This window comes from Neopelma chrysocephalum, unplaced genomic scaffold, assembly GCF_003984885.1.
Source record: "Neopelma chrysocephalum unplaced genomic scaffold, ASM398488v2 Primary Assembly neopelma1_24, whole genome shotgun sequence".
NCBI classification, from domain to species: domain Eukaryota; kingdom Metazoa; phylum Chordata; class Aves; order Passeriformes; family Pipridae; genus Neopelma; species Neopelma chrysocephalum.
In genome coordinates, this window is record NW_020897693.1 from 1,495,426 (window position 1) to 1,522,545 (window position 27,120).

At 37.9% G+C, this 27,120-nt stretch overlaps 1 protein-coding gene across 1 annotated transcript; it reads right to left on the reverse strand.

The window, feature by feature from the left end:
* Nucleotides 1–730: 730 nt before the first annotated feature.
* On the reverse strand, nucleotides 731–26,196 carry FAR1 (fatty acyl-CoA reductase 1). The gene is made up of 11 exons (XM_027699460.1): nucleotides 26,002–26,196; nucleotides 22,006–22,181; nucleotides 19,902–20,081; nucleotides 18,026–18,203; nucleotides 16,988–17,032; nucleotides 16,753–16,871; nucleotides 16,237–16,304; nucleotides 14,625–14,796; nucleotides 7,898–8,027; nucleotides 5,728–5,855; nucleotides 731–3,704 (listed from the first exon to the last, which is right to left on the reverse strand). Exons 1-11 carry the CDS (start codon nucleotides 26,188–26,190, stop codon nucleotides 3,542–3,544), a joined length of 1,548 nt encoding a protein of 515 aa, XP_027555261.1. The 5' UTR covers nucleotides 26,191–26,196; the 3' UTR covers nucleotides 731–3,541.
* Nucleotides 26,197–27,120: the final 924 nt, after the last annotated feature.

Genomic DNA, 27,120 nt, shown 5'->3' on the forward strand with positions numbered 1-27,120 from the left:
CACTTATGAATCTTTGAGAGCAACAAAAAACATCTATATCTGGTAGTTTTAGTCTTCAAGGAAAGGTTATGTTTAAAGCTGTCAGACCCCAAACTACAGCTTACAGATCATGCATGATCTCTAGAACTGTGTTCTCAATAAAAGGAAGAGGAATCCGTGAAACCTGGATATTCCAAGAAATTAAAGTAAAAATCAAAAAACCCAAGGCATTTTGGTGATGCATTAACTTAATGCTACCTTCCCCTCCCTCACCACAAAATGTACATGCCATAAATAACTGTAGTTGCTTGTGATTCCCTGAAATATTAATCCTAAAGCTTCTGCAAAACCACAGTACCCTTTTAAACCATATGAAAAAGCAGATGGTTTATGCTATTTAGGAGAATTTGAAACTAAGGCTACAAATGAACAAGCAGTGACAGCAAGCAGAAAAGTAGCTAACACACAAAAAAGTCACCATGACTAGGCAAATCTCACCATGTGTTTTGATATCACCCCATAAAGGTTTGAACTGGGGAGGTGTAGGGGGTTGTGGTTTATTTTTTGTTTTGTGCTAGTGAAGGTTTTTCTGTTTTGTTTGTTTTTTTTTTTTAAATGCAGAATCAGTCATTAACTTCATAGTTTCTCACAAAGGGCAAGTTCATGTATATTAAGCTGGCATTTACATTATCCAGTTATTTTCCACAAATTAGACTGAATGCACAAAAAGATACAACCAACACTGTAACAACACTTTCAAGGGATTTGTTTATTTTTGGTTTACAAACAAAGGCACCCAATATTTCTGTTTATGTCTTATAAAAGCTCACAGATTTAGCATTTGTTTCCAAACATGTTCCTACAGCAGAGAAAAACATTACAGGAAAATGTAATTTTTTTTTTCCTGGTCCCAAATTTAAATACCAGTAACAGTTAAGTGATAATGTTGTTTCAGTCTGATCTTCTTCCTATTAACCAACTGATACCCCTCCTGTAACTTGCAAGTCAAAACAGTGAGTCGAGCTCCATGTACCAAAATATAGTTCCAGTATATTTTTGACCAACATCCATTATGTGCAAACACTGTGTGAAGAACTGCAAGAGGACAAGGCTCTGATATGGGAAAAAACCAAGAGCTTCAGATAGAATTTCACAGACTGACCACAGGAAGTGACAAAACCAGTGTAATAAATGTGACACTGAATCTACTGGCAGCTAAACAGGATGACTGAAGAAATCATGTAAGATACCAATAGGGCACAGAACAACAGTCTCCAAAAAGGGGAAAAAATGCGTTTCTAAATTGGCAAATATTTAAAGAGTAGAGGTTAAATATCCTTATGTTTAAAGTAATCCTTCTCTTTGTTACTTATTCAAAAGACTAGATTTCTAAGCAGTGTTTTAGACCAGAAATAAGCAGTTCGTTGGCTTCATAGTTCTCGGTATTAACAAATCAACATTAAAAGTATCATATCATAATGTTTATAAACCACCAAAATTCATAAGTTTTCATAAGAATTGTTTCACAGAATAACTTCCAGAATATGATGTACTTGTCTTTTGCAAACTTCAGCCATGTGCCATCATGGGACAAGGGGTGTAACTGGACAGTAGGCACCTCTGAAAAGAGTCTACAATTCAGGAATGCTTAAGCATACTTTCAGGGCTAGTAAGATACTTGGGGAGGCAACTAAAACTGTAATACACCTAATGTACTTGTTAAAGTGTAACATCTTCAAGCACAGAAGCCTTACTTTATTTTCAGCCACAACCAGAGGTCTCTCACACAAGGTGTGGTCCTAGACCATTTAGGCTTTTCACCACTAGCTTTATATATACACAGGTCATTTTAAAAAGGAATTACAGCTTAACTACTTACTACAGAATATTTAGCTTCAACAAGGAAGCCATTATCTTTTCAAAATGAGATATACACCTGCAGGAAAGGTGTTCTCTTTAAAGTAAGAGTTTTCAGAAAAATAGCAAAATAAGTTCTTTATATATTTAATTCAAATAGGACAAAAAGCTACCAAGGGCAAGCATAATGTAGTTCTTGTGTAATTAAGTCATTATTTGCCTTTCCAGGCAGATTCAAGAACAAATTCATCAGTATAAAGTGATTTTAATGAACAAACACTGGGCAAGGGTGCTGGTCAGTGCATCAATTAGAGGAACACTACAGTGTTCTCAAACCAAATGCTGTGCAACCAAAATTTAAAGGGAACTTCATGTATTGCCTTGGGTTAAAGAAACAAGGATTCAATCTTTTCTTACAACTTGCCATTTTTACAGATGTTTTCCCTACTGAAACAAAGTAACATGCAGAAAAAAACCCCCAGATTTCGTCAGATTTAAACCTGATAATTTAAGTTAAAAGACGGATGGAAGAACTGTTAACATCTATTCATTTTGAAGCAAGGTGCATCTTACTCTGCTTGCCCAGTATGATGAGGTTTACTAGGGCAGGGATGGAAAGTGCTTGAGCATTGGTGTTGTCCATGCATCAAATCTCATAGCTCAAAGACTTAAAAAAATTGTTAATTCATAAAGTATTTGCTAACATTGCTTACGACTTAAAAACAGGTATATCTCTTAATGAAAGTCTATAGTTTTCCAGCTACTATTACCAGTAATATAAATAGCAACTAAGCATAATAAATTCCTTTCCATTATATTTACCCTTTGAAGTCAGAAGTGTAACAATCAAGTGCTGGCTCTGTGTTCCCAATAAAAAAAATCATTAAAAAGAGGACAGTCAATGACTTTATTTGCCCCCCTCAGGGTTGCATTTCCTTTTATCTGCTCAATGATAGAATCAATTCTGCTTTCAGAGAAGCAAACTGTTCATGTCAACATAAATGCAAGTTGGACACAGCCAGTTTCAAGCACAGCTGAATCACCAAGTGCATTCTGAGGCCCAGATTGTACAAAAGGCCCTTCAGTAAATAAAGAAGGTTGGTTCATTTTTTAATTCTTTTTTTCTTTTAAAGCAAAGGAGGCACCATTGTTGCATCCCTACTTTGAGGAGAAGGGAAGAAGTGGCAAAACGTAAAGACAAATTACAAAAGTCCTCAATTTTTTATTTCAGGAGATCCACCATCATTTATACACTTTTGCAACTTGCAAAACCCTCTGTAATTTAGAAGAATTTCAAATAAATAGGTCTATAGCAACTAGTATCTACTAAGTCAATATTTATCTTGCTCAATGTGGAGTAAAACTTAAAAGAAAAAAATAATCATGTTAAGGCAGATTTCAATCAAACACGTTCCAAATTGCACAGTTATGTTGGTCAGTGGTCTAATATGTTTTCCCCAGGTCAAAGAGTTACAAGTTACCTAAATGCTTGTCTAATGCCAATTCAACCTGGCACTTGACCATTTTATTTCCTCTGTTTCCAGGAAGGTACACAACTAACATTACATATACCATAGCGTTTATTTCGCACTCCAATTAAAAGATGAAATTATGCTTTTACAAAATGTGAGATGACTACATGTTACAGGTTTTGTGCAGTTAGACCACCATATGCATAGATGTCCTAATGCTAAATTCTCTTTTTTCAGTATCTCATAGTACTGGAGGCTCTGAAGTAGGAGAGGAACTTGTAACACAGACTAACCACGAAGTACCAGATGTTTCTCGCCATCTGCGACCTCGCGATGAAGATGCGCCAGATCAGGATCACCAGGATTGTGTTGAAGCCGTAGCGGATGTTCCTTAACCTGGGGAAAAACCAAAGGAATAATCAAGAGCCAAGGTACCAGGACTCAGAGGGAAGAAAGGACACTCTAAAAATTAACTGCTAGTGTAGAATTTGTTCATCTGTTCATCTCAAGATTCATCGTTCACTTAATACAACTCGTAATGTAAGTAAGTGGATAAGTGAAGGACCAAACAGAGAAGGTTTCTCACTGCTGAAAAGTGGAATGGAATGAAAAATAAGGAACAGAGCCAGCCCTGGAGCTAACCATATGTACTTCTGCTTTACAGCTGCTTGACAGAAACCTCTTCAAGCCAAGGTCACAGACATGGTAACTTACCTATAGACAGCTGCCAACCACGCCAAAAGCTAGGAAATATTTACACTATGAACTTCCCTCCTCCCCACCACGTATTTAGAACTTCATATATATGTAGAAGTAACTCCAACTGCTGTTGACAACAACAACAACAAAAAAATGCCACTACACCCCACCAAAGAAAACTCATCGGATTTTCCAGACACATTTCCAGCCACAGAATCTGGAATCTTCACTGCAATTTTAAACTCCTTAGTTCTCAGGGAACTATATCTAAAGATTAGGAAAAAACTAAGTTACCTTCTAGGGCAACTGTGATTTTTAAGCAAGCTTCTCACATATAGAGATGAAAGCTTCAAGACAAACAGCAACCAGAATTCACTCAGATTTCTTAGAAACAGAGCAATCTCTGTGGCTCAGTAGATCATGACAATTTGTGTTTTAAAGGCAGCTCTTTTTAAGGAAATACTGCTCTTGTTTTACAGGTAGGCTGCGTTCCTTTACATACTTTATTTGCAGAAAAAAAACAATTTAAATTTCTGTGTTACAAAAGCCAAGTCCCCTTTTCTATTTGAGGAACAAATCTACCCTAGAGAAGCATTTTCCCTAGGCTGCCAAATCTGGTCAGTGCTAAAGTGGTGGACTCCTCAAATTCAGATTAGAGTTAAGACCTAGATGGTAACAAGAGATCAAATTAATACTTCAGAGTAAACATATATTAGAATCTAAACCTCTTGCAAAAAAATCCACTTATAAATTGAGAGCTGGGGCAACCAGATGCTGCTCCAGCACAAGATTATTTCTCACGTTATTTTCAACATGATGCTTTGTACAAAGAATGGCAACTATATGATAACTCCTATGCACTTTCTAACAGTACCTAAATTAGTTAAAAAAAAAAAATCAGAAGAGGACACTTCTTGAACTATTCCCACCATTATCACAGATACCATCTTTCAAAAGTGTATTTGTGATTTTAGCATACATCAAAACACTCTACAACTGCAAATCCTTGTCTTTAGAATGGCAACACAAGTCATGACCTAGATTGTTTGTCTTTGTGCTATCAGAGTAGCAGACATAATGTAGTACTGCAGAACAAGATTAATTACTTTTATTCCACACTTAAAAGAGACAAATCAGAAATTCTACAATTGCCTTTATGAATCAGCCAAGAACAAAACAAGGGCAACTGTGCTAGTAAAATTCTGGACAGAAGCAATCCACTTAAATTGGAGGAATTAAGCCACAGAGGAAAGGCTAAGGGAAGCCATCTTAGAGCACCAACATCAGTGTCCTGCTCTAAGTGGAGAGTCCCTGCCTGTTTACTCAGCTTCAAAAGATCACGTTCCCAGAAGAAATAACTATTGTTCTACTAAACCTCCTGAACAAGCTATTCTGACCTTGTGTAACCGTGTACCTTTTTACCTTCCAAAAGATACTCAGGTAAAATCAGAAACCTGGATTACATTACACACTCCAGTGATCAGAGGTACAACCATAATCCCAGACTAACACTGTAACTGTTAATACTCAGAGCAATTCGGGAGCAACAAACAGAACTTCTTTAGAGAATGTTCCAGACCACTGGACTGGAACAGAAGAATTGTGAAGGACCAACAGGTGCTATAAAGAAAAATTAAGTCATAACATGGAAAAGTGAAACTGGATAAAGGCAGGAAGATACAGAGAATATAAAGACAGGAAAATAAAAAATTATACTTACTTGTTCAAGTGTTTCCTAGCTGCAGGGATGCCTGACATTTCTTCATTCAGCACATATTTCTTTGTTCCCATGCAGTAATTTTCCATGTATTCTGCCCAGTGTAGGTGTCGAACATCGAAATTAAACGTCTGCACAAAATAAAAGCTTTCACTGTTAGTTGCCTAAAAATTCACCTGTTATATAAAAGAAAATAAATGTCTTTATTCCAGATAATTCCAATTTGTCTTTGATGCAAGAAACTTATCCTATCCTTAATCCTAAGAATGACTCAGATTTAGATCCCATTTCTGACTTGACCACCAGCTTCTTAGATCATCTCTTCCAAATTTCAACCATTTCATGCCTAATTTTCCCTCCTCAGCAGTAACATTCTTCCCTCCACTTCCAAGTGAATAGTTTTCCCATTTCAATTCTCCGTAAGGAATTCCACTCTAAAAACTGTTCTCTATTATGTTGTTTACTTTTAGGCAACTACAGAATTCTATTATGCTCTGTGCCAGGTTCACTGTCTGATAAATGCAGGGTTCTTTTAGCTGTGCCTAGAGTTGTACAGCTAAATTTTAAAGACAACTATACAAGTGTCTTCCTCAGCAGAGGAAGTTACTGTGGCAAATTCACAACTCAAGTTTTCTCTTTGTAATAAGCATTGTTTGCAAGTTAAAGGTCAGGTGCACCTCTAGTCATATAAAATACGTTCATGCCGAAAAGCCTTCTAGTTCTGTTACTGGAATCCCTCAAACTTTATTTTTCATAACACATTATCAAAACAAGAATGTAAAAGTAACACCATGTTCAGTTATTATTTTCACTAATTCTTTCTTGCTGTATGCACATCTTACTGAAAAATTCAGTTATTTGAAAATGGGAACAGTCCAAAGCTCTGGGGTGTTGTTTTTGAAACTTTTCCTGAACTCAAGTTGCTGGGAAGAGACCAGAGGGCAGGAAGGGGTGGAAATATCTTCCACACACAAAAAAAAAAAATCACCAAAAGGTATTACATTTCTTACTTTAAGGCAGTTTATCTAGAAATTTGGCAGCTTTTCTTCAAAATAACTATCGAACTGATTCTGAAAAACAGTTCAATAGGAAAGACAGCTTAAGAATGACAAAACTGTTCCAATGCAAAAGGGAATTTGAGTGTTTAGAACTGTAAATGATGATTTTTATTTGGCTGAACATTAACCAACAAAGCCACAGATAAAGGGAAGTTTAAACTTAGTTTAAACTGAGACACTGTGGGACGAGAAGGTAGAGAAAATTGGGAACAAAGTCAAGCCTGGAAGGAAGGAAGTGGTAGAGGAAGGTGTTTTAAGATTTAGGTTTATTTCTCATTATCCTACTCTGATTTGATTGGTAATAAATTAAACTAATTTCCCAAGCTGAGTCTGTTTTGCCCATGACAGTAACTGGTGAGGGATCTCTCCCTGCCCTTATCTCATTACATTTTCTCTCCCCTGCTCAGCTGAGGAAAGAAGTGAAAGAGCAGCTTTGGTGAGCACCTGCTACCCAGCCGGGGACAACCCACTACACAGCACTTAGTTTGAGAGTGGTTTTCCTTCTTCCAAACAACAGTCTTCCTTCTTCCTCAACAGATTGTCATTCCACTTGTTTCACTTCTCCCCCTGCATGGGGCAGTTTTAGTCACACAGCAAGAGTGTGCTTCAGAAAGAAATGAGAACTTACATTTCTTTGAACACATGTGGCTCTGTGGCCAAAGCATGGAAAGCGTATATGAAATTTGTTACTGGTTTAAAAACAAGCAAAAAAGTCCCTCAAGACATACCTCCTGTTCCTCGGAAAAGAGGCAGCGGTCAAAAAAGTAAAGCCTTGTTTTATTTTATGAGGCAGGTAGAAAGGTAACAGCTTGGCCACTTGGCTGATATGATACCAGAGCACATGATCAGGCCACTCCAAAGACAATCCACTCTTATATCAGGCCCCCTTCATGGGAGTCCTGCCCTTCCTCATCTCTGATCACGTCCCTGATCCAGCTGGTAACACGGCCCTGGCACAGATGAAAGGATCATACAGGAATCTCCAGCGCCCAGTTTGTGCTAGGTTAGCTCCACACCACAGGGACCAGCATTACTAGATCAAGTCCTTATTCAGTCTTCGATTAATAAGCTTATATTTCACTCAGTCTCCACGCCCACATCACACAGCTACTTGCCTTTTTGTCATCAGGGTTTAGCTGGTTCATCAGCATAGTCATATTTTCATTACTCCAGGTCCAAGAATGGCTTGTAAAGTATTCTAACAACATCATGGCCTTATGAAGACGTGTTATTGTTTTCATCATCCTACAGTCCAAGGCATGGAACGGACAGATTAGAGGGGTAAAGATTAGTTCAAACAAGTGAAACAGACAGTAAGATTATAAATTTTTTACCCTACAGCCCCATACCTCCATGTTAACATATTCCATCTTGCTCTGTACCTAAAGCTCATTATATAAGATCAACAGGATATTTCTGCATAGTATTGAAGTGGACTTTGGCTGTTCGATCTTTACATAAAATCAGAAATTATCAGACAGATCTCTTTTCCTAATCCTACTTCCCAGTGCAACAGTATGTTACCACCTCTTCTTTTCTATTAGGGGGAAAAAAATATGTAGTCTTCTGTTGGTAACTCTTAGTTTAGGACACAGAGATGGAACATTTTTCCCTTCAGTACACTGGAATATCTAATTATACTGAATAATCTGACTTGAAGAAAGAGTCAAATTGCACAGTGTAGAACATCTGTGTAGGACAACTTTAAACAAGGCAGGAAGTTTCCCTGATCTTTCTGTATACTGTGCAAGACCAGAGCTCTGTAACAGAACAAAATTGTCACTAAGAGATCAAGGCTTAAAACCATCAGCAGCAAAGGGCAGGAAAACATTTAAGGGCACAGACAGATCATAGCAAATCCTGTTACATGACTGTTCTATGCTACTTCAAAACATGCAGAAATACCTTCCATCATCCCTTATTATGCAGAGAAAGCAACTCTACAAAACCATCACTTGGAATACAGAGAAATTATGTTATAAGGATCAATTTGGGCAAGTTTCTCTTTGATCATACCATCTGAAGTGGACCCAAAAAATAATGTGAGTCATCTCTCAGATGCAAAGCTTCCATACTTATGACAAGAAAACTGTTTCAAGTATCACAGTGCTAGAGACTCAATTTTAGTAAGTACTAACTAGTACCACGTGACCTTATGCTATTAAATTCCTGCTGCAGGTGCTCAAGGTATATCCATCTTGCAGAAATGGAAAACTGCTTCCAATTTGATCCTTATAGCAGGACACATCGAGCATTTTAAGCACAGAGTGATACGAGGGGGGTGGCAAGGAAAGCAGAACCCAGCAATAACAGGAAATTGCTTTCCAAAGGTAAATTTTGTTCAATAAAGTTCATAGAAGCAATAGAAACCAACTGATTTTTCCCTGAAAGCTGCCTTGATGCATTCCTACTTGTAGAAGGGATATAGTACATTGTCCCAGAAAATCTCCTAAAGAAAGTATTTTGCATCACATTAGTGTCCCCTACTGTCACTAGCAGCTGGCATCTCAGTATCTAAGGGTATATTAACATTTCCTCTTTTTCTTCTTATGGAATAGAGGAATACAAATCACCAAGACCACTGAAAAATTATTGTATCTCTAAAACACAAAAAGCAAGTATTTTTCCTTAAACCCCATAGGAATCTTTTTACAGAGTAATTCAGAACTGTATTCAGCTGATTTTATTAATAGGCATCTCTAGATGCTTTCAAAAACCTGCTTATAATGTCACCAGTTGGGCAAGGTGGCAACAGCGGGGGCTGAGTTGGACCAGAGTTCCTCTGATGCAAAAATAATTAGGAATATAGAATCTGCATCCAAAACATATCCTGCGCTGTCAAGACTAAGCTGAACTTTTAAAAAAAAGCATGTTAATTAAGTAAAAAAAATAAGAAAACAACTTGAAACCTGGAAAGCAAAGATCTCACCGGTCAGAAAGACCTCATAGTAAAAAGGCCTGGACAAAAATAGTGCCAAATGGCATTTAAGACTTTTTGCAGAGGTCTGTCCACTGACAGTCTTAAGATTATTTAACTTAATTTGCCCTTTTGAACTTCCCCAGTTTGTGTTCTTATGCTAAAATGCAGCTGCTTTTCCAGATTAAAGTGCTTCAACCACTGCAGTCTAAGAAAACTTGTGCCCCTGCAAAATACTAATAGTGCAGATGAATATCTGATTAGGTAAGTGTACATTAGGAGCTTGTTACTGGCCACTGACATTAGTTTTCCCTCTTTTCTATAAACAAAAACTAAACTGAATTTAAACCAATGCAAAGACTAACCTTTAGCTTAGCTGAGCTGATAACAAAAAACCCAAAACAAACCAACAAAAAAAGTTCTACCTCAGCTGCAGATTTTTAACTCATCAAGCAAAAAAATTGTTTTGCTTTGTAGGGTTAGTTTCTTTCTATATCAGCCAAAAGAATCAAATGTCTCCACATTCTCTCAGCTGCTCAATCAATTACAGAGTTGGCAGGAGAGGACTAACTTTCTCAGTGATAGTTTGCACTAAATTCACATGAAACCCACTTTGAGGGGGAAAAAAAAAGCAGGCTGTCACCAGCCTCTCATTCAGAGATGTCAGCAGTGGGTGTCATTTAGTGGACACTTGCGTAGCTCTGGCAGACTAATTTTTCTAAGTTCAATAGCATCGTATTCCTCCTGCAAATGGGAACGTGCACGACTCAAAACCGAGCATCAATACACATAATGGAACTTTATCCCTCCACCTGAAGTTCTGAAGGTCAGATATTCCAGAGACAGCCATTGGATACAAGTCATAAGTATCAATACCATACGTAACCAGCCAGTATAACATCAAGCACTGCATCACACCTCCTTCATAAGCTGAAGACAGGAAAAAGTCAGACCTGCTGACCGTCTCAAAGATCTGAGATCTGGCAGCCAGCCAGGGTGACTTTCACCTCAGTTCTAAGCAGAATTTTGTCTCTACACTAGGCAGTACTTATTGCCATCAACACTAAATACATCATATCAGTTTGAGAAGCACATCACAGGAATTAAAAGTTTAAGCAAGTTAACTCAATTATCCATAAGTTAGGTGGGCTTGTTTCTACACCACACAACTGGAAGTGACCTGGCTTAAGGCTGCAACTGTATTTTGAAGTGGTCTTACACACACCCTGTTGCCTCCAGGCTAAAACCTGAGGCTAAATACAGACTGATCCTTCTGTGGATCTACAGGCTCTCCATCTGCAAGTCTCTGCAGAAGCATTACAGGTAGCTAACTATTTTACTTTATTTTTTTTTAAAGACTTCTCTAAAAAACATAGAGCGAGCTTTTAGATTTGTCTTCTTCAGATTTTCATCTGGCTGTAAATTTTGAAGTGTAAGACATACTACTGAATTCTCATCTTTCCAGCAGCTCTGTGGTTCCTTTAAGTGAACAATTTAAGCCACTCCCAAGAGAAATAAAAGTATTGATCTATTCAAAAAGAGCATGCTCTTCACTCATTTCTGGTTTGTAAGACAGTAACTATGTGAAAGGTGCTTCGATTTTAAGGAGCTTTAAATTGAAATGACAGATGTGAAATTATGTCCTTTACACCTCCCTACATACATCAGCCACACCTTTCCTTTAGCTTTCTAAGAAGCAGTGACAGAAGACAAATTGCTGGAGGAATCCCTGAATCACAACTTTAAATATTTCGTGCCTCGTCTTGTTCTTTCAGAGTAACTGGAAAGATCTGCTGGGTGTGTATTTTTAAAGGCCTTCATATTTCAAATATACCAAATTGTTTTTAAATAACACGGTTCTTTTGTGGTAAGCACTATGTAAAGTTACATGAACGAACTATGCCTTCTATTAAAGATAATCAGACAACTAACAAGCTTTGCTATGCAACTAACTATATATGGCAAGCTACTGGCAACACTCTGTTTAAACTCAGATGCTAAGGATTATCACCACTACTTATGTAATTGCACAATCCTATAACAGTTCTAAGTATTCAGTGCAAAATATTAAATCTTCATTATGCCAATCCTTATTGCACATGTTCTTTCCATACAAATTTGGAAGAAATATTACAGGCATTATTTCTTCCCTTACCTGTTAATATTATCAGTGAACCGTTAAATTCAAGAACCTTCAACTAGATGCAAAAACAGCAAAAAAATTTCCATCTCATAAAAAACATTGCTTCCACAAGTGAGGTGCAAAAGAACTATTTCATATTTCAGAGAGATTACAACAGGTGTTTTGAAAACCCCAAATAGGAAGATTTTTTTTTTAAATTATTATTACTAACATAATCATGTAGTTCTGAAGGATCATAGGCCTGATCTATTTCTTCCACTTGTTAAAAATTAATTCAGTTGCAGTACAATATCCTGATTGTATGACAACAGTGCAGTTAAACCTACACAGTAATTTCATTGCTTATTCTTCTTACACTGTACACAATAGAGACCTCAACATACTCAGACTCAGCACAGAGAGGGCAGGCTACTGACCCTGTGAGGTCAGGTTAGCAGAGTATTTGAATTTTCTTGTGCTATTTTACTAGATTTTCACTACACTGCTCAAGTTTTTCTGCTAAATCATGGTGGAAAAGGTCCATTTTAAATTAAGCCAGCCCTTCTTCACTCAGAACAGCATTATATTGAGCTTAAGAATATCCAATAATGTTTCCATGTCTACCTGGTAATTAAAACTATTCTGTCAACTGACAGGATGACCACAGCAACAGTAGCACAACCCTCCAGCCCATCAGTTAAAGCAGCTTTTAAAGTACTTTGAGGCAGAAGACTAGAAAAAAAGTACAAGAGTAAAGATCTGCCTCAAATTTCCTTATTATTAAATAACGAGAGTTCCACTAGGATTTAAGACTGCATGTCTTGCTTGCAACTACATTTATTTATTTGTTTCTACTGTTCCTATTGCAGGCTCCAATTTTTAAATGCTTTAAAAAAAAGAGAGAAGAGTACTATATAATGAAAGCTGCCTTCCTGTAAGAGGGCTGGGTATCCAACCTAAAAGCCGTGACTGAACAATAGCTTGTTTTAGTTCAATCTTCCATCTTTTCCCCAAACTGGAAATCTTGTGCATAACAGGAAACTGATCCACCCACTGTTACATTAAACTACTTAGGAATATTCATATCAGTAAAAATGTATTTTCTATTCTGTGAAGTATTAATGTCACTAATTGTACTACTAGTGATGAAAGTTCTAAATTCCATCTTTGGATATCAGGCAAGAACTTCAGGAAATGCAACAACAAGGTTCAACATTCCCAGTGTTATAATATAAAACTGCTAGAGTGTTCTAAACAACATGATTATTCACAGATTTATTCTATTCCCACTGGTTAAATACTTAAAAGATTTTCAAAGCCTGACAAGATTCTGGCAGCACTCCCTCACAACCATTTGAAAACATTTATAGTACAAATATTTTAGGGAGTAATGAAGTCTTCACATCTGTCAGGGAATTACTATCAATTTTTGTTAAGTATAACTTAAAAAACGCAAAAGAACCTAGAAGCTAGGAACTTTCATGTACAATACCTTCTTTAGAGCTTAAGATCTCACAACTTTTTAATGTGGAAAGATTACTATGCAGGCACAGACACCTGCCACTACTGTTGCCCTAAGTATTACACTGTTGTGTAGGCTTGGAACAACAGAGCCCAAGGCAGTTTAGAAGTTTTCTCCAACAAGTCACTTACACAGCTTCTTTCTACTGATCCAGTGCTAGGTGTTTTACAGAGCTTTAGCCTCCTTGTAAGACAGACCTAGACTACAGGACAGCAAATGAACACTCACTTGTGTTAATACACTGTCACCACTGTGGAGATTTTATATTCTGAAGACAAATACTTTTGAAAACATAACATAAGCATTGAGTTAAGATCTAATGGCTTGGCCAATCTGAAACAAATTGAAGTGACATCTTATATTCCTTCTACATAATTTAGTTTAGCCTATTTAGCAGAGATATGCCATTTTCACCACTTTAGTTAGGCAAATACTGGTGTAAATATTATAAACTAAATGGAATGTTGAGACAACACAAGCCAACATATCAGATCAAGTCGTATCATCTACATGAATAATCCACAATTAAAAACTCTGTCTCCCATTCCATTTTCAGTTTATAAAAGCAACAACAATCCTAATGCAAGCGCCTTCCTAGAGTTTAATGACTGACTAAGATTCTGATCTGAGATGTATCTTGGACAGCACTGTTGGGGCAGTCATTAATCTCTGCAAAATGCGGCCACTGGATCGTTATTGCTCATACTTAGTAAATGGAGATAGTGCCCAGGCCACGTCTTCTTCACAAGTCTCCACCACCTTGCAGGCAACATAGTTTCAGCCCTGTCCTTCTTACCCTGGTTTGTGACCTCTCAGTCTCAGCAAAATATCAAAGAAAAATGCAAACACTTTGCATCGTGCACGCCGCAACTGGCATAGGAGGGGCTGACCTGTAAACCTAAATTCAGGTATCCTTACTGCATTCTCTAATGGATACTTCCTGGCAAACACCATCAGGTATGTGGCTGTAGGAAAAAATAAGGATCAACATGTTTTTAGTATTTATTATTCAAGAATAAACATCACTTGCTATACATCCTTTAATTCTGTTCACTCAAATCCCCAAACTATCCAACAAAAACCATTCTCATTTTTGCTAGAAAGTTCAAAGTCACTTCGAATTCCAGGACCTGTTCTCAGGAAAAAAAAAAGGTTGAGTTTTAGTCACAAAACATTCAGGGAAAGAAAAAAAAAATTTTAAAAACCAACATACATCATAGCGTAAGCATAGCTTCGTTTAAAAGTCAGAGGAACAGAAAAGACAGAGCCAGTCACCATTACCTTGGGCTTCTTCCAGTAATCCTGAGGTAGGTATCATACAGGAATGCTGGGGCCTTATGGCTTACAGCAATCCAGTAATGATATAAAAGGTGATTGGAAGTTAGATTTACATTGGGCCGTCTGAAGGCCTGTTCGAGAGGATTCCTCTTGAAAGTAGAAATTACATGGTATTCTGAGAAGAAAAGTTGCATAACAGCTTCGGTAATAACCGTGTAAAACATAATGGTTTTCAAAGAACATTACAGCACACAGTTCTACAATTCACAGAAAACAAAACAGTCATAAGCTCTTAACCTAAAATACTGTTGAACTGGTTCTTACTATAATCAAGAGGTCTTTTATGCCTTCATCTTCAGTATCATATTTTATTGTAGCAGTGTCATATTTTATGGCAGCTTCTCTCTTTCTCTTCCTCTTCCCCTACCTTAGAAGTTGTTGGTTTTGAACACTGACAGCAATTTCAGTTTACAAAGCACATAAAGCTATTTAAAAAGTCATCTGTATTTCATGAAGAAGGTTATTCCAATCTCTTGTGTGAAGAATTTAAAAACAGACTGAGGATTCTGCAAGCATCTGAAGTGAATTTTAAATGGCATTTTTAAACAACTTATCCAAATTTAAGCATTAAGAAAAAAGCAATCAGGATGGGACTTCATGTGAAACTCCTGATGGCACCTGTAAATTCAGTACGTGACAGACATGCAGGATCAGTGTCCTTAAAAGTTAAGTGGAAATTAGCCTCCCTTTAAATCTTCTAACTTTATGCTGTTGCTACAGACCCTGATTAAAACGAGGATATAAGTCAGCAATTTTCCAAGTTTGGTTGAAGCAATAATGCTTGTAACTACAGATACATATAAAATGGGCAAAAGCAAGTCAGAAGTGTGAAAAAAGTAGTAAAGAGAAATAAAATAGATTATTGAAGTTTACTATGTCAGCCAGCTTATATTGCTATTTAGAACAAAAACTATTACAAAGCTGTGGGTTACATTCTAGTTAGGATATCTAGGAGTTGAAAATAGGTAGCCATACTTCCTTAAAAATTCCTTTTCCCTGTACATGAATAGTTGAAGTGTCACGCAGCTGTCTTAAGATTAAAAAAGCCACCTCAACCAAGAATTAACTTAGGGCAAAGAGCTACACAAGGGTAAAACTATTACCATACCTCTCAATTACGCAGATGTACAAACCACTTAATTGTGGGCTGTTTACCCATATGTATTTAGTAAAGTTGGCACTACACCCAACATCACTACTGCTCCTCTGAGCAACACTTTTCTCCACACACTATCCACATTCTGCAGATTAGGTCAGAGCAGCATCAAACAGAAAAATCAGTTGTCCTATAGTTTAAAGTTATAATGGAATAAGAATAATTTAAAAAAACGCAGCACAAAATAAATGGTGATAACGCTGCAGGGGGAGAGGGAGGAGAGAATTAACAATGGAAGATAATGAAAAAGCACTATATACTGCAAAATTGAGAGGTATGGCTACAATACCAGTTTCAACAATAAAAATGCAATATGATCTACTGATTACGGCCTGTGCTTTGATTGTTTGACCTTATTTTTTCTATTAAGACTAATGAGAAAAAACAAACATGGCATACCAACTTCACTCCAGTGGAAAGCGTTGGTGCCACCTGTTGTACAATTATACACCATGAGTTTTCTTGGTCTGGGGGGGAAAAAGACAGAAGAGCAAGTTAGAAGAAAAACTTTTAAAAACACAGACAACAAAAGACATGCCCAAAGTTATCCTTTCCCTCAACAGCATCCTTTACATAAGGCAGAAAGCATCAATCTTCCAGCATTTTTCCCCTTCTTTAACTATCGTATTTCTTTTATTTCAGAGAAGGCATCACCTACATTACTGCAGATTGTATTGATTACAAGACCCAGGAAAGAAATCTCAGACAGAGCTTGTACAACAGTATCAGTAGATGATGCCTTCCTCTTTGGCATAAATAAGTTACACTTTGAGAGACTAATGCCATCAGAACCTTAGATTCCTTTGTCCTGAGGGAATAGCAGGACACTGACGAGGAGTTCAATAGAAGATTGAATTATTAAACACACAATATAATTTCAAAATACTTAGTACTCTCTTTTGTCATCTGTTATACCTGTGAACTCCGGAATACCAGGCTGCAGCCAGTGTAGCATTGATTACAACATCTACTGGAATAAGATCTGCTACTGCATCGTTGGTAGCTCTCATTGTTCGAAGAATTCCTTTTCCTGCCTTAAAGAACAAAACAAAAACAAAAAAAATAGAGACAGAAGACCCACCAGTAAAAATATATGAAGCTTCGTTGCCTTCTAAAAGGAGGGGGAAAATTAAGTATATTCATTACTTACAGCAATGAAGATACCACTAGGTCCATTGAAGTTATCAATCCAGCCCTATTATGAACAGGGGGAGGGAAACAACTTGGTTAGAGGATACTGAAGTCAGCAGGTTCAAGTGAAAATCTGAGAAGTTTCTGTAAGTGTAAGGGGTGGAGGTAAAAGAGAATAAAGAGGAGAAAGATATTAAATATCTCTAATTCTTCCATAGCAAAATCTGGTGATGTAACAAGTTCCTGTGACTCAGATAAGAGATCTACCTGTAGACTTGGTGGTCCTTCACAGCAAGATGCCAGCTCATTTATTTCTTAGTGAATGAACTGCAAGGCATTGTCCATAAAAATATGTTTATGTTGCATGTATTCAAGTTTACAAATATTTTTAGACTAGCTTCTGGCAACTCATTTTTCTCATTTTTTTCCAAACAGAACACATTCTTGCTCAAATTTAATGACAGTATTTAGATACTATATACTCACTGGTTTGACATGTACATTGGACATGCTTCAATACGTAGGCAAAGTCAATTATATGAATTTTAAGGGCTTGAGAAACAGTCTGTCTTGAACTGGAGAAGCTAATCCAACACCAGTCTCTCATACAGGAGGAAGCATATATGCTATACATCAGCACAGCACACGGAACTTATGCCATCCCCCTGCAAAGCTTACACGGTTTGACTAAAAGTCAAAACATCTTTATGTCCTGCAGATCTGTTTTCTTAGTCACCCTTTGCAGCTGCTGATACAACCAGACGAAGATACACAGAATCATGAAGTAAAAAGTTGACTATTTACTTAATGTGTGAAATAGCATCTCCCATTGTGATACAAATGTATTATTGTTCTATGATCGGAGTAATTTACGCCTAAATTTCACACATCAGAATACTGTCTTTGACAGCTTTTGTACCAGTTGTTATTCAGAAGCAACCAAGACACAACTTCATAGTCCAAGAGATTTTCCCCTACAAAGTCACTAGATAAAGAGGCTGTCAGTGTGTCCTGCAGTTCACAGGCAAGATGGTCAGGTGAAAACTCGGTGACTTACAGGAAAAGGCTCTTTCCAGCTCGCACCAACGATGGACGGCCTCACAATGGCAACGTTTAACTTTGATGCTTCTTGCTGCACTACAGATTCAGCTAAGGCTTTTGTATAGGTGTAAGTATTGGGTCTGTTGCCCAACAGTTTAGGAGTAATATCACTCACTATGTCATCATCCATCCACCTAAAGAAACAAAACAAGAAGCAAGTGTAATTACTGCATGCTGCTTCCCTGGCAGTGCGGGGTGTGAATTCCTAAAGTTACCATGATTGTTTTCTTCTCCTTTAAAGAAAAAGGGACACACAACTAAATGAAGACAAGTTTCTCAGTAAAAGAGAAGATTGTGTGCTCAGTGTCCACTGAAAGAAGCATCCTGACATTTACTTTTTTGCCCAAGTAATTCACTTAGTACACACCAACTACAGAGCAAGCAGTACATTCCTTTACAATAATCCGAATTCTATCAACTAAGTTCTCAAACATGAAATGCAGACACTACAAGTTGGTCCTTGGAACACAGGCTCGCTGCATCATGATCTAGAAGGTGTTGCCATTGCTAAGGAGTCCCAGCTGCATCATGAGCATCACCTCCACCTTTGCAGTGAGCAATCACACAGCACCTCTGAAGCAAGCTGGTCACTGTGTTTCTCCCCTTAAATTAGTCAAGTCTTGCAACTTCATCTTGTTTCCCAGTTCATATTAAAACTGTGATAACCTTCAGTCATAGCACACAAACAAAACAGAGATGTACCTCTGGAACTATTGCTACTTTGGTGTTCTCAGTCACGTAGCCACATAAATGGTATTTCTTGTTATTCCCCAATACTCTGTTACAATCAAAGCAGACATGCACCAGATTCCCTTTGTAATATGAACTGGAGTGGGAAGAGAGGCAGGAAAGCCCAGAAAGGGATGAAAATCTGTTTTTTTGTGTCATGGTCAGCTAGAGATCACTAAGTTCACAAAAGCTTTCCCTCATGAGTTCATAGGAGTATTTCAAAATATCTCATTTGAGATTTAAAGTCAACATTATAAAAATGATTGGCTCAATGTGAATTCTAGGTAGTATCTCATTTGGTTTTAATGTTAGCACTCTTCCACCTATATTAACAAGTTAAAGTAGATGTTTTACTTCTTAATTAGTTTTTTTCAGTTTCATACTTCTCTTCCAAGCAGATATTTTGTATGACAAGAAGAGACTGATTAAAGTTGAGACTACTGTGTATTACATTACACTTATCCCATATTGCCACCTGCTTCACAGTTTGACAGCTATCTCAGGACGGGTAACATACACAGAAAATAAAATACAGCACAAGTAATTTTTCTCCTTCCATAATGCCCAATTTAAGACTAAAACGCTACAGAAAATGGATGTTTAACGTTTGGAGCTCTCAGAATACCTAACAGAGCTACTTCTACAGCTAAGCAATATTATTTCAGTATCTCAGTCTGATCTTGCAATGGCATTTAGGAGGATGTAGTGGCGATTGCTGTTCAAAGGGACTGTCAGAGTTTTATCCCCTTCCTTCAAATGCCAGTGCCAGCACACTTGCAACAGCACAGCTTTTTTAATACCCCCTGATTCAGCTCATCATACAGCTGAAAGACTGGCACTCTCAGCACAGAGGAGGCACCATGAGTAGATAAGAGCATCCCTCTCCTTCAGTACCCCTCCATACCTAGCTCAGCCTAAAGCAACCATAAACCTTAATCCATCCCCTTTCCAGGAAAGGGAAGTGTCAGCCATGCTGTCAGACTTACACGACAGCATAAGCTAACTCTTCATCTTTGGGGCTCCTAACCTTGTTTTGGCACTTCATTCCTAGGAAGCAAATGGTTATAGATTACCCAAGTAACTTCATAAAACAGAATACGTACTCAAGAGAATCTATGAGTTTCTTGGGATCAACAGGAGGTGGGTAAACAACTTCCTCGATCACTTCCCGATTGCAATACGCGTAAGCAGTCGAAACGTGCACAAACACTTCCAGATTCTTCATTCGCTGTGCCAGGAAGAGGAGCTGTTGTGTGGCAATCACATTTAGCTGAACAGCATCTCTATTGATTAAACAGAAACGGGGTTAGTAGAAAGCAAGACAAAAGAAACACAAAAAGAAATTCATTCCTAAACGCCTCAGTGATGGATATATAAAGTATTCCTGAATACTCCGCCCTAACCAAAAAAAAGCAGCATGGACACTGTCCTAACTTCCTGCTTAAAACAATATACCACAGTCCCAATTCAGAACATCTTTCAATATTCAGAATAATTTTCCTTTTATCCTGTTCTTACCAACATCCTCATGCTCCGTTACTAGAGTGTGAAAGTCAGGAGACCTTTGATCTCAGTCTAAATCCAATCCTATGTGTTCCATAAAATGTGAAGGAAATAATGCAACACAACACTGAGCTGCCACATGATGCATCTCTGAACTTCTGAGTTCAAGCTGAGTTAGGTCAATGACTCAGAAGAGGGCTAATAAGTTGGAGACTATCTTCTTGTAGGATAGCACGAGGCTCAAAACAGGAAGGAAGGAAGGAAGGAAGGGACAAAAAAGAGGAAAATCACCAAGATCCACATTTTCATATTCTAACTTCACTGCTGCTCATCAGAGTGTTTAAGGACACTGTAGGAGAGTAGGTGTATCTCTACAATTCCCACCAGACAACAGCTTGCTGAGGAACTACTATGATTATTTTATACTATTTACACATTCTCTCCAGCCTACAGAACTTGCTATGGGCATCAGTTTTCTTGTACACGGTGTACTAATCAATTAAGTTTCAAGAGTGCAGCTAAGTAAGGACTTTATCAAAGTCCTTGCAATAAAGTGTTTCACTAACAACAAAAAAATTAGTTCCCCCAAACAATCACTAAGTTCCAGACTGCATTATCACATGTTATTACTAAAGAGGGTGACAAGAAAGGGGGAACACTATCCCAAAGCAATTAACATCAATGGAAACTAATTAGTTTTGGGGCTTTTTTTTAGATATTGTTCTCAGTCTTCACTGCCTCCTTCAACAAATCAAAGGAAGGAGCTCAGAATCAGAGTCGTGAGCACCACTTTTTCCACTTCTTGTTCTCCTCTTTCTCCCTCTGCATCTACTTCTCCCTGTTCCCTTCAAGGCTAATAAAAGACTTTTTAAAGACAGGGAGAACAGCTGAGCAGTATTAATCTCCTGTTTTTCTCATTAGGTATGAGAGCAAGTGCTTGAACTTCCCCCACCCAACTTTTCTGGCAAAATTGTATCCTCTGAAAAACGTGCGTTCCCCTTCTAACAAGGAAGGTTAAAGGAACAGTTTGTGTTGCCCTTCAGACACCAGGAAAAACGTTCTAACATTACTAGGGAGCACAGTGCATACACCTACAGCATGTGTATCCTCTCTGCCCATCCCTGAGAGCAGAGCAACACATGATGTTTGGAAGGCTCAGAACAGCAATATGTTCTTAGTCTCTTCAACAGCGTCCCTTCAAAAAGGTTTCAAAATCCAGGCACAGGGATTTAGTTCAAAAAAAAAAAACCAGAAAAAACAACCAACCAAAAAAAAAACCCCAAAACAGAAACCAACCAACCAAAAAAACCCCCACAACCAAAAAAATCCCACAAACCACCCCCTCTCCCCATCAAAACCTCAGGGGCTAATTTATTTAGTTTCTGAGTGTTAATAATGGATGTCTTTTTGCCTAAAGCTTTAAAAAGACACGAATTTTTCCATGTTGAATAGTGTAATTCTAACCTCTGGCAAAGCAGATCTAAATAATATTGCTTCCATCTTCCGAAGAAGAGCAAAGCAAAATCCAAAAGCTTTGGTGGACCTTATAAAACATCATGAAATTGCCCAAGCACACAAATATCAGAGCACATGAGGTAGCCTGAAAGGCTGAATATTTGCAAGGTTGTGCAGACACCCAATTCACCCCCTCCCTTGGAGTACCACTGGTTTACTAGAGCAGAATACACAGAATTTTAGACTCACCTTAGTGTTTCATTGAATCTGATTGTAGCAGCACAATGAAATACAATATTAATGCACTCTATAAGTTTTTCCTTGATTGGTTCACTAAGATCCAGGTCAGGCTGTGTAAGTTCACTCATAACTACTATTATTTTTGCTTTGAAGTCTGGTTGCTCCTCTCTCAACCTGTCAAAGAGCTGTCAAAAATAACAAGAGTAAAAACTCAGAGAAGATAAGAGGTAAACGTTTCACTTAAGTGAAGAAAAATCCCGCATTTTCTGCCTATACCTCCTTAGTTCTCAAGATCATCAGTAAGTTAAAAAGCTTGTTAGCAACATCATAAGAACATGTTCCTGACTTCTCATGAACATGATGGAGTTGTGTACACTTTATCCCACACAGTGAAAGCAGTATTGCACGTGTTGTATAGAAGTAAGAAGACTTCAATTGGTACTAAATAATTTTTTAGTACTCATCCCAATCCTTAAAACCAAAGCTCTGTCAATATCAGATAAAAGAAGGAATGGTCTCTATCAGACACCAGGCCTCAAAGAAATGTTAAGTAGCAGTCTAAATACTGTAACCTCTTTTCTTTCAGACAGAAAATGAACAGTCTGCCCACTTCCCAAGTTTGATAAAAGCTACTCAGACTCTTATAGACTTGCAGAAGCCATGCTGGATTATAGTTCTGGAAAACTTTCATCAAGATTTAAAAATTTCCAGTGATTTAAGAAATGCTATCCTCAAATTATGCCAGTTTTGGAGAACTTCCAGGTTACTAAAAGATAAACCAAAAAAGAAATTGTTTCTCTGGTGAGTAAAGGAAAAGAGGCATACAATGTTAGAACACCTGATCAAGTCTTATAAAATTGGTGTTCAACTATTCTCACTGAAAAAAATCTCACCCATATTATATTCCATCATATATTCCCCTCATAAATAACGAGGTTCTAACCATGTGGGTTGACACACAGATGACAATTCTTGCCTCATCATATTTACACTTGTTAGTATGCAAGTTTTCCTGAGCAACACAGTACTGTGGGAATAAAACACATTTGAAAGTTGTACCAAAGCAGACCTCTCTTCTCTAATTGCACAGGGGCCAATATCTTAGCAACTGCTTCAACACCAGTCAATTAAATTGTATTGAAATCAGAGCAGCACCTTCTTTTTTCCCCCTCCAACCATGCAGCTACACCAAATGCAAATAGCCAAAAGACATTTCCTCATAGAAGGAAGTTAATTAATTTTAAACTATAAATTAAGCCACCTGAAGGTGCAGTTTCTCAACATTTGGGGCAATATAAGTTTATACTGCTACCAAACAGACTGGTCCTTCCCTTAACTTCTTTACTTTTGCATTGCTTCTCCTGCACTGGCAATAGCAAGAAGCCCCATGGCTGTGTGAGCACAGCAGCTGCGGGTCCAGCTCTTTTTCTGTGGATATATTTTCTGCCCCAACCATGGGCTAGCGCAGCTCACTGTGTGGCCACCTGAAGTAGCAGAGGTAATGCTGGACTGAGAACATGGGACATCTCCAGTTATAGACTCATGTTATTGCCTGGACTTCCCAAACATGAAGCTTCACCGTATGGGACAAAGCTGCCAAGACTGCATTTAAAGCCTCAGGAATTCTTAGGGGTACAGCAAACAGTTCTTACCTAAGGGCAGGAAACTTTCTGTCATTTTGAAAAATAAGCCTGCTATGTTTTTAGTTGGAATGACAGTGCCTGCCTCCAGGGAACTGAAGTAACTAACTGCCTGTTAACCATCTTAATGTGCTGATATGCATTATAATCAAAAAGCAGTCCCACAGATGAGCTCTTAAAGAGCCAGCTCAGTACTTTTCCCATGTGCATCACATCTGTTCTGCCCCTTTTTAGATCCATAGTCATACGTTATTCCTACATACCTCACACTAGCACTGACACCAGTACAAATGAGAACCAGAAGAAACACCTAGAGCACATGCAATAGATATCTAAAATTAACAGATTAATTAGATTAAAAATTAATTAGATGCCTGAAGTCCAAAGGAAGTAGAAATCCCAACATTTTTTGGCTATTTGCAGCCAAAAATTTATTTCAAATATCTTGTTCACCCCTTTAGATTTTAAACTCTTCAAGAAACAGCATCTCTAGAACATTTAATGAGTCCACTCAAATTGTGAAAAATTACAGGCAGGGCCTTTGCGACAGGACAGCTCTTCAACACAACAGATCTTATTAATATTTCCATGGTCTTTTGTGAGAATCTTAATGACATTACCGGCACTTAAACTACAGACTTTTGACCTTATTTGTCTAATCATTGGATGAAGACTGTAGAACAAACAGATAGAACAAATCTGGCCCTACCTACATCTCTGCACAGATGTGTAACACCCTACCTTCATGTCCTTACTCGTGGGACTCAGATGCAGGACTACCTCAAGCAGTACTTCTGCTTACCAGGACTTCTGCTGTGAACCTGCTCCAGCAGTAAGCGCTCACCAAGACTCAAACCTCATCACATTGTTATCTCAGCAGGAGCTGGTACAGACTACAAGCAGACTTGGATTCAAATTTAAAAGCCTTTCACAAGGCACAGGTTTCCTAAAAGCTACAATGAGGATTAAGTCTTACTAAAGTATAAGTCAGTCCACACTACTCCTACTCCTCCCCTTGCCCAGATACTCCCAGATTTTTATTTGGGTAATAGTATATACAAAGAGTGGATTGAGATATTTTTCCTTTCTCATCTCAGTTTAGTCTGGAGATCTTTTCCTTGTTTCAGGACAGTGGCAAACTGAGAGATTTAAGTAGAGAGAAAGTGTGACTGAATTTAGGACAGAACCTCCCTGTAACTCATTCTGTTGTATTCTGTAACATTGCACAGGACTGCAAGCAGATGCTTTTGAGCAATGAGCTACAGTTTTGACATAGTTACAGAAAATAATTTGCTAAGGGCACAGCCACCCCCACATCTGCTGTAATCCTACCTAGTCAGAGTCGTAGAAATTCACTGCCTTACTTTAAACAACTTACTCCTCCTAGCCTATGTGCATTCATAATTTGTTACTGATTCCCTTTTAGCATCTTCTAAGCACACACTTTGTACAGGCTACACTGCATCTCAACATATTTCCTAAGCCTGAAAAATAAAACTGCTGACTCCTGTGTTCCACAAGAGAAAGACCCAGACAGAAATAAACAAACTCTGCTTTAGCAAAGTTCATGCTAGAAATCTCTCCTCTTTCTGTTCATCTTTTTCACCATGAACAGGATACTCTCTAGTAGAAAGATGAGCAACAACAATGGGTGGTTCTGCGTGTAGAAAGAATGCCCAGCCTGATATTAAGGTAACAAGTCTTTTCAGGAGTAAAGTATTTGACCCAGACTGCACAGAAAATCATTTAGATAGCCATTTTAATAGTGCCACAGCACAGCATTTCAGTGCCTTTCTAGTTGCCACAGGTTGACTAACAGAGATCCACAGATAGAATCTACTAAGACAAACATCCTTGTTCCATTTACAAATGTAAGTTCCTGTTGAGATCACATACTCTTGCTTACTGGTAGATCCAACATCACATTCCAAAACAAAAAAATACTATGCCTCATCTTACAGAAAAGAAAAGAAACCACAAAGAGTAAAAGTGATTTGATTGATATCTGGAGGGTCTCAACCCCCTCTTACAACTCCCAGCCCACCGCCTCCTGTACTTTATATTTTCTTAACAAGCAATAACACAGTTTTTTACTTCTCAACTCTGCATTACAGCTGAACATCCTCCTCCTGAATTAAATACAGGATAATTTTCAACTACTGGCTTTGTTAGAGACTAACAACTTGAAAGTCAGCTGTAGAAGTACTGCCAGGTCTTGGATTTTATATTTCTGTTAGAACAAAAAAAAAAAAAAACAAACCTAACAATAATAGTTTGCTTTAGACAAACCGAAGCTGTTCTCAAAATGAAATGGGAACATTATAATGAATGACAAAAACATACTTTGTAAGGATATGACACATACCTTACAGCTGGTAATTTCTTCTATTCGTGCTTCAGGTGTCTGCCCTGCTTTGTTTCTTACCAGTACATACACTGCTTTCACTTTAGGACAGGATCTCAGCAGCTTTTCCAGAAGCACTTTCCCCATGAAGCCTGTAGCTCCTGTCAGGAGGACATTCTTCCCTTCATAGAATTCAGGAATGGAAACCATTATGACCTTTACAAAAGTTAAAAACAAAAGCATGTTAAAGAATTTACAGGAGTTCAGATTTGCAGAAGATAAAAATAAACAGCACAGATGTAACCATTCAATCTCATACCTGAAAGAAATGCTTAACAGACTTTTTCTTTTTCTTTACCTATAACCAGTACTAAAAGCTGTCTTTTTTCATCACATTCCAAAATACTCCCACAGGGTCACTACAGTCATCCCAGATAGTCTTGTAAACTGCTCCTGTTAACAATGTTTTAAGGAATGAGATGTCCACTGAGTCAGGCAAATGGCTCAACTTCAGTCTATTTTTACCTCTATGTGCAGGGTCCTTTACCACTGCAAGTGGCTGTTCCATGTAAACTAAAGGTCGTATCATTAAAACTCAATCACAAGTAGACACTTCAAATATGATGACAGAAGAGAGGGAGCCAGGGATCTCAACTCCTGGCCCTGGAATTCTGACTGTGCCAGCAGAGTCCCCTCTCAGTGTCAGGCTGAGCCTTACTGCAAAATTAGACTAGGCCAGAGAGAAGGTTGGTATGAAATCTGGTGGTTTTATATTGATTACAAAAACCCCCATACAGTTTCACAGATAAGAGTTTTCCAGCTTTTTCATCAGTTAAGTCTGTTGGGTTTTCTTGTCCCCAAATAAGTCATTAGAATTCTCACAAAAACTAAGATTTGAGTTAGCCACAAATACACCTTCTAATAAAATGAAGGGCAAAGGATTATTACTCAAATCCAGCACACAGCTCAAGTGTTGTAAGTTTTGCTTCAATTAGGAAGTTAACTACAAGAATTATGATTTCTTTCCTGTCCCTTAATCAACCACTTGAAAATTATGTTTGAATCTAGATAACAGAAACTGATATACTTTCTGAGGGCAAATACAGTGATATTTCTCACAATAATATGGTCTTTGGACCA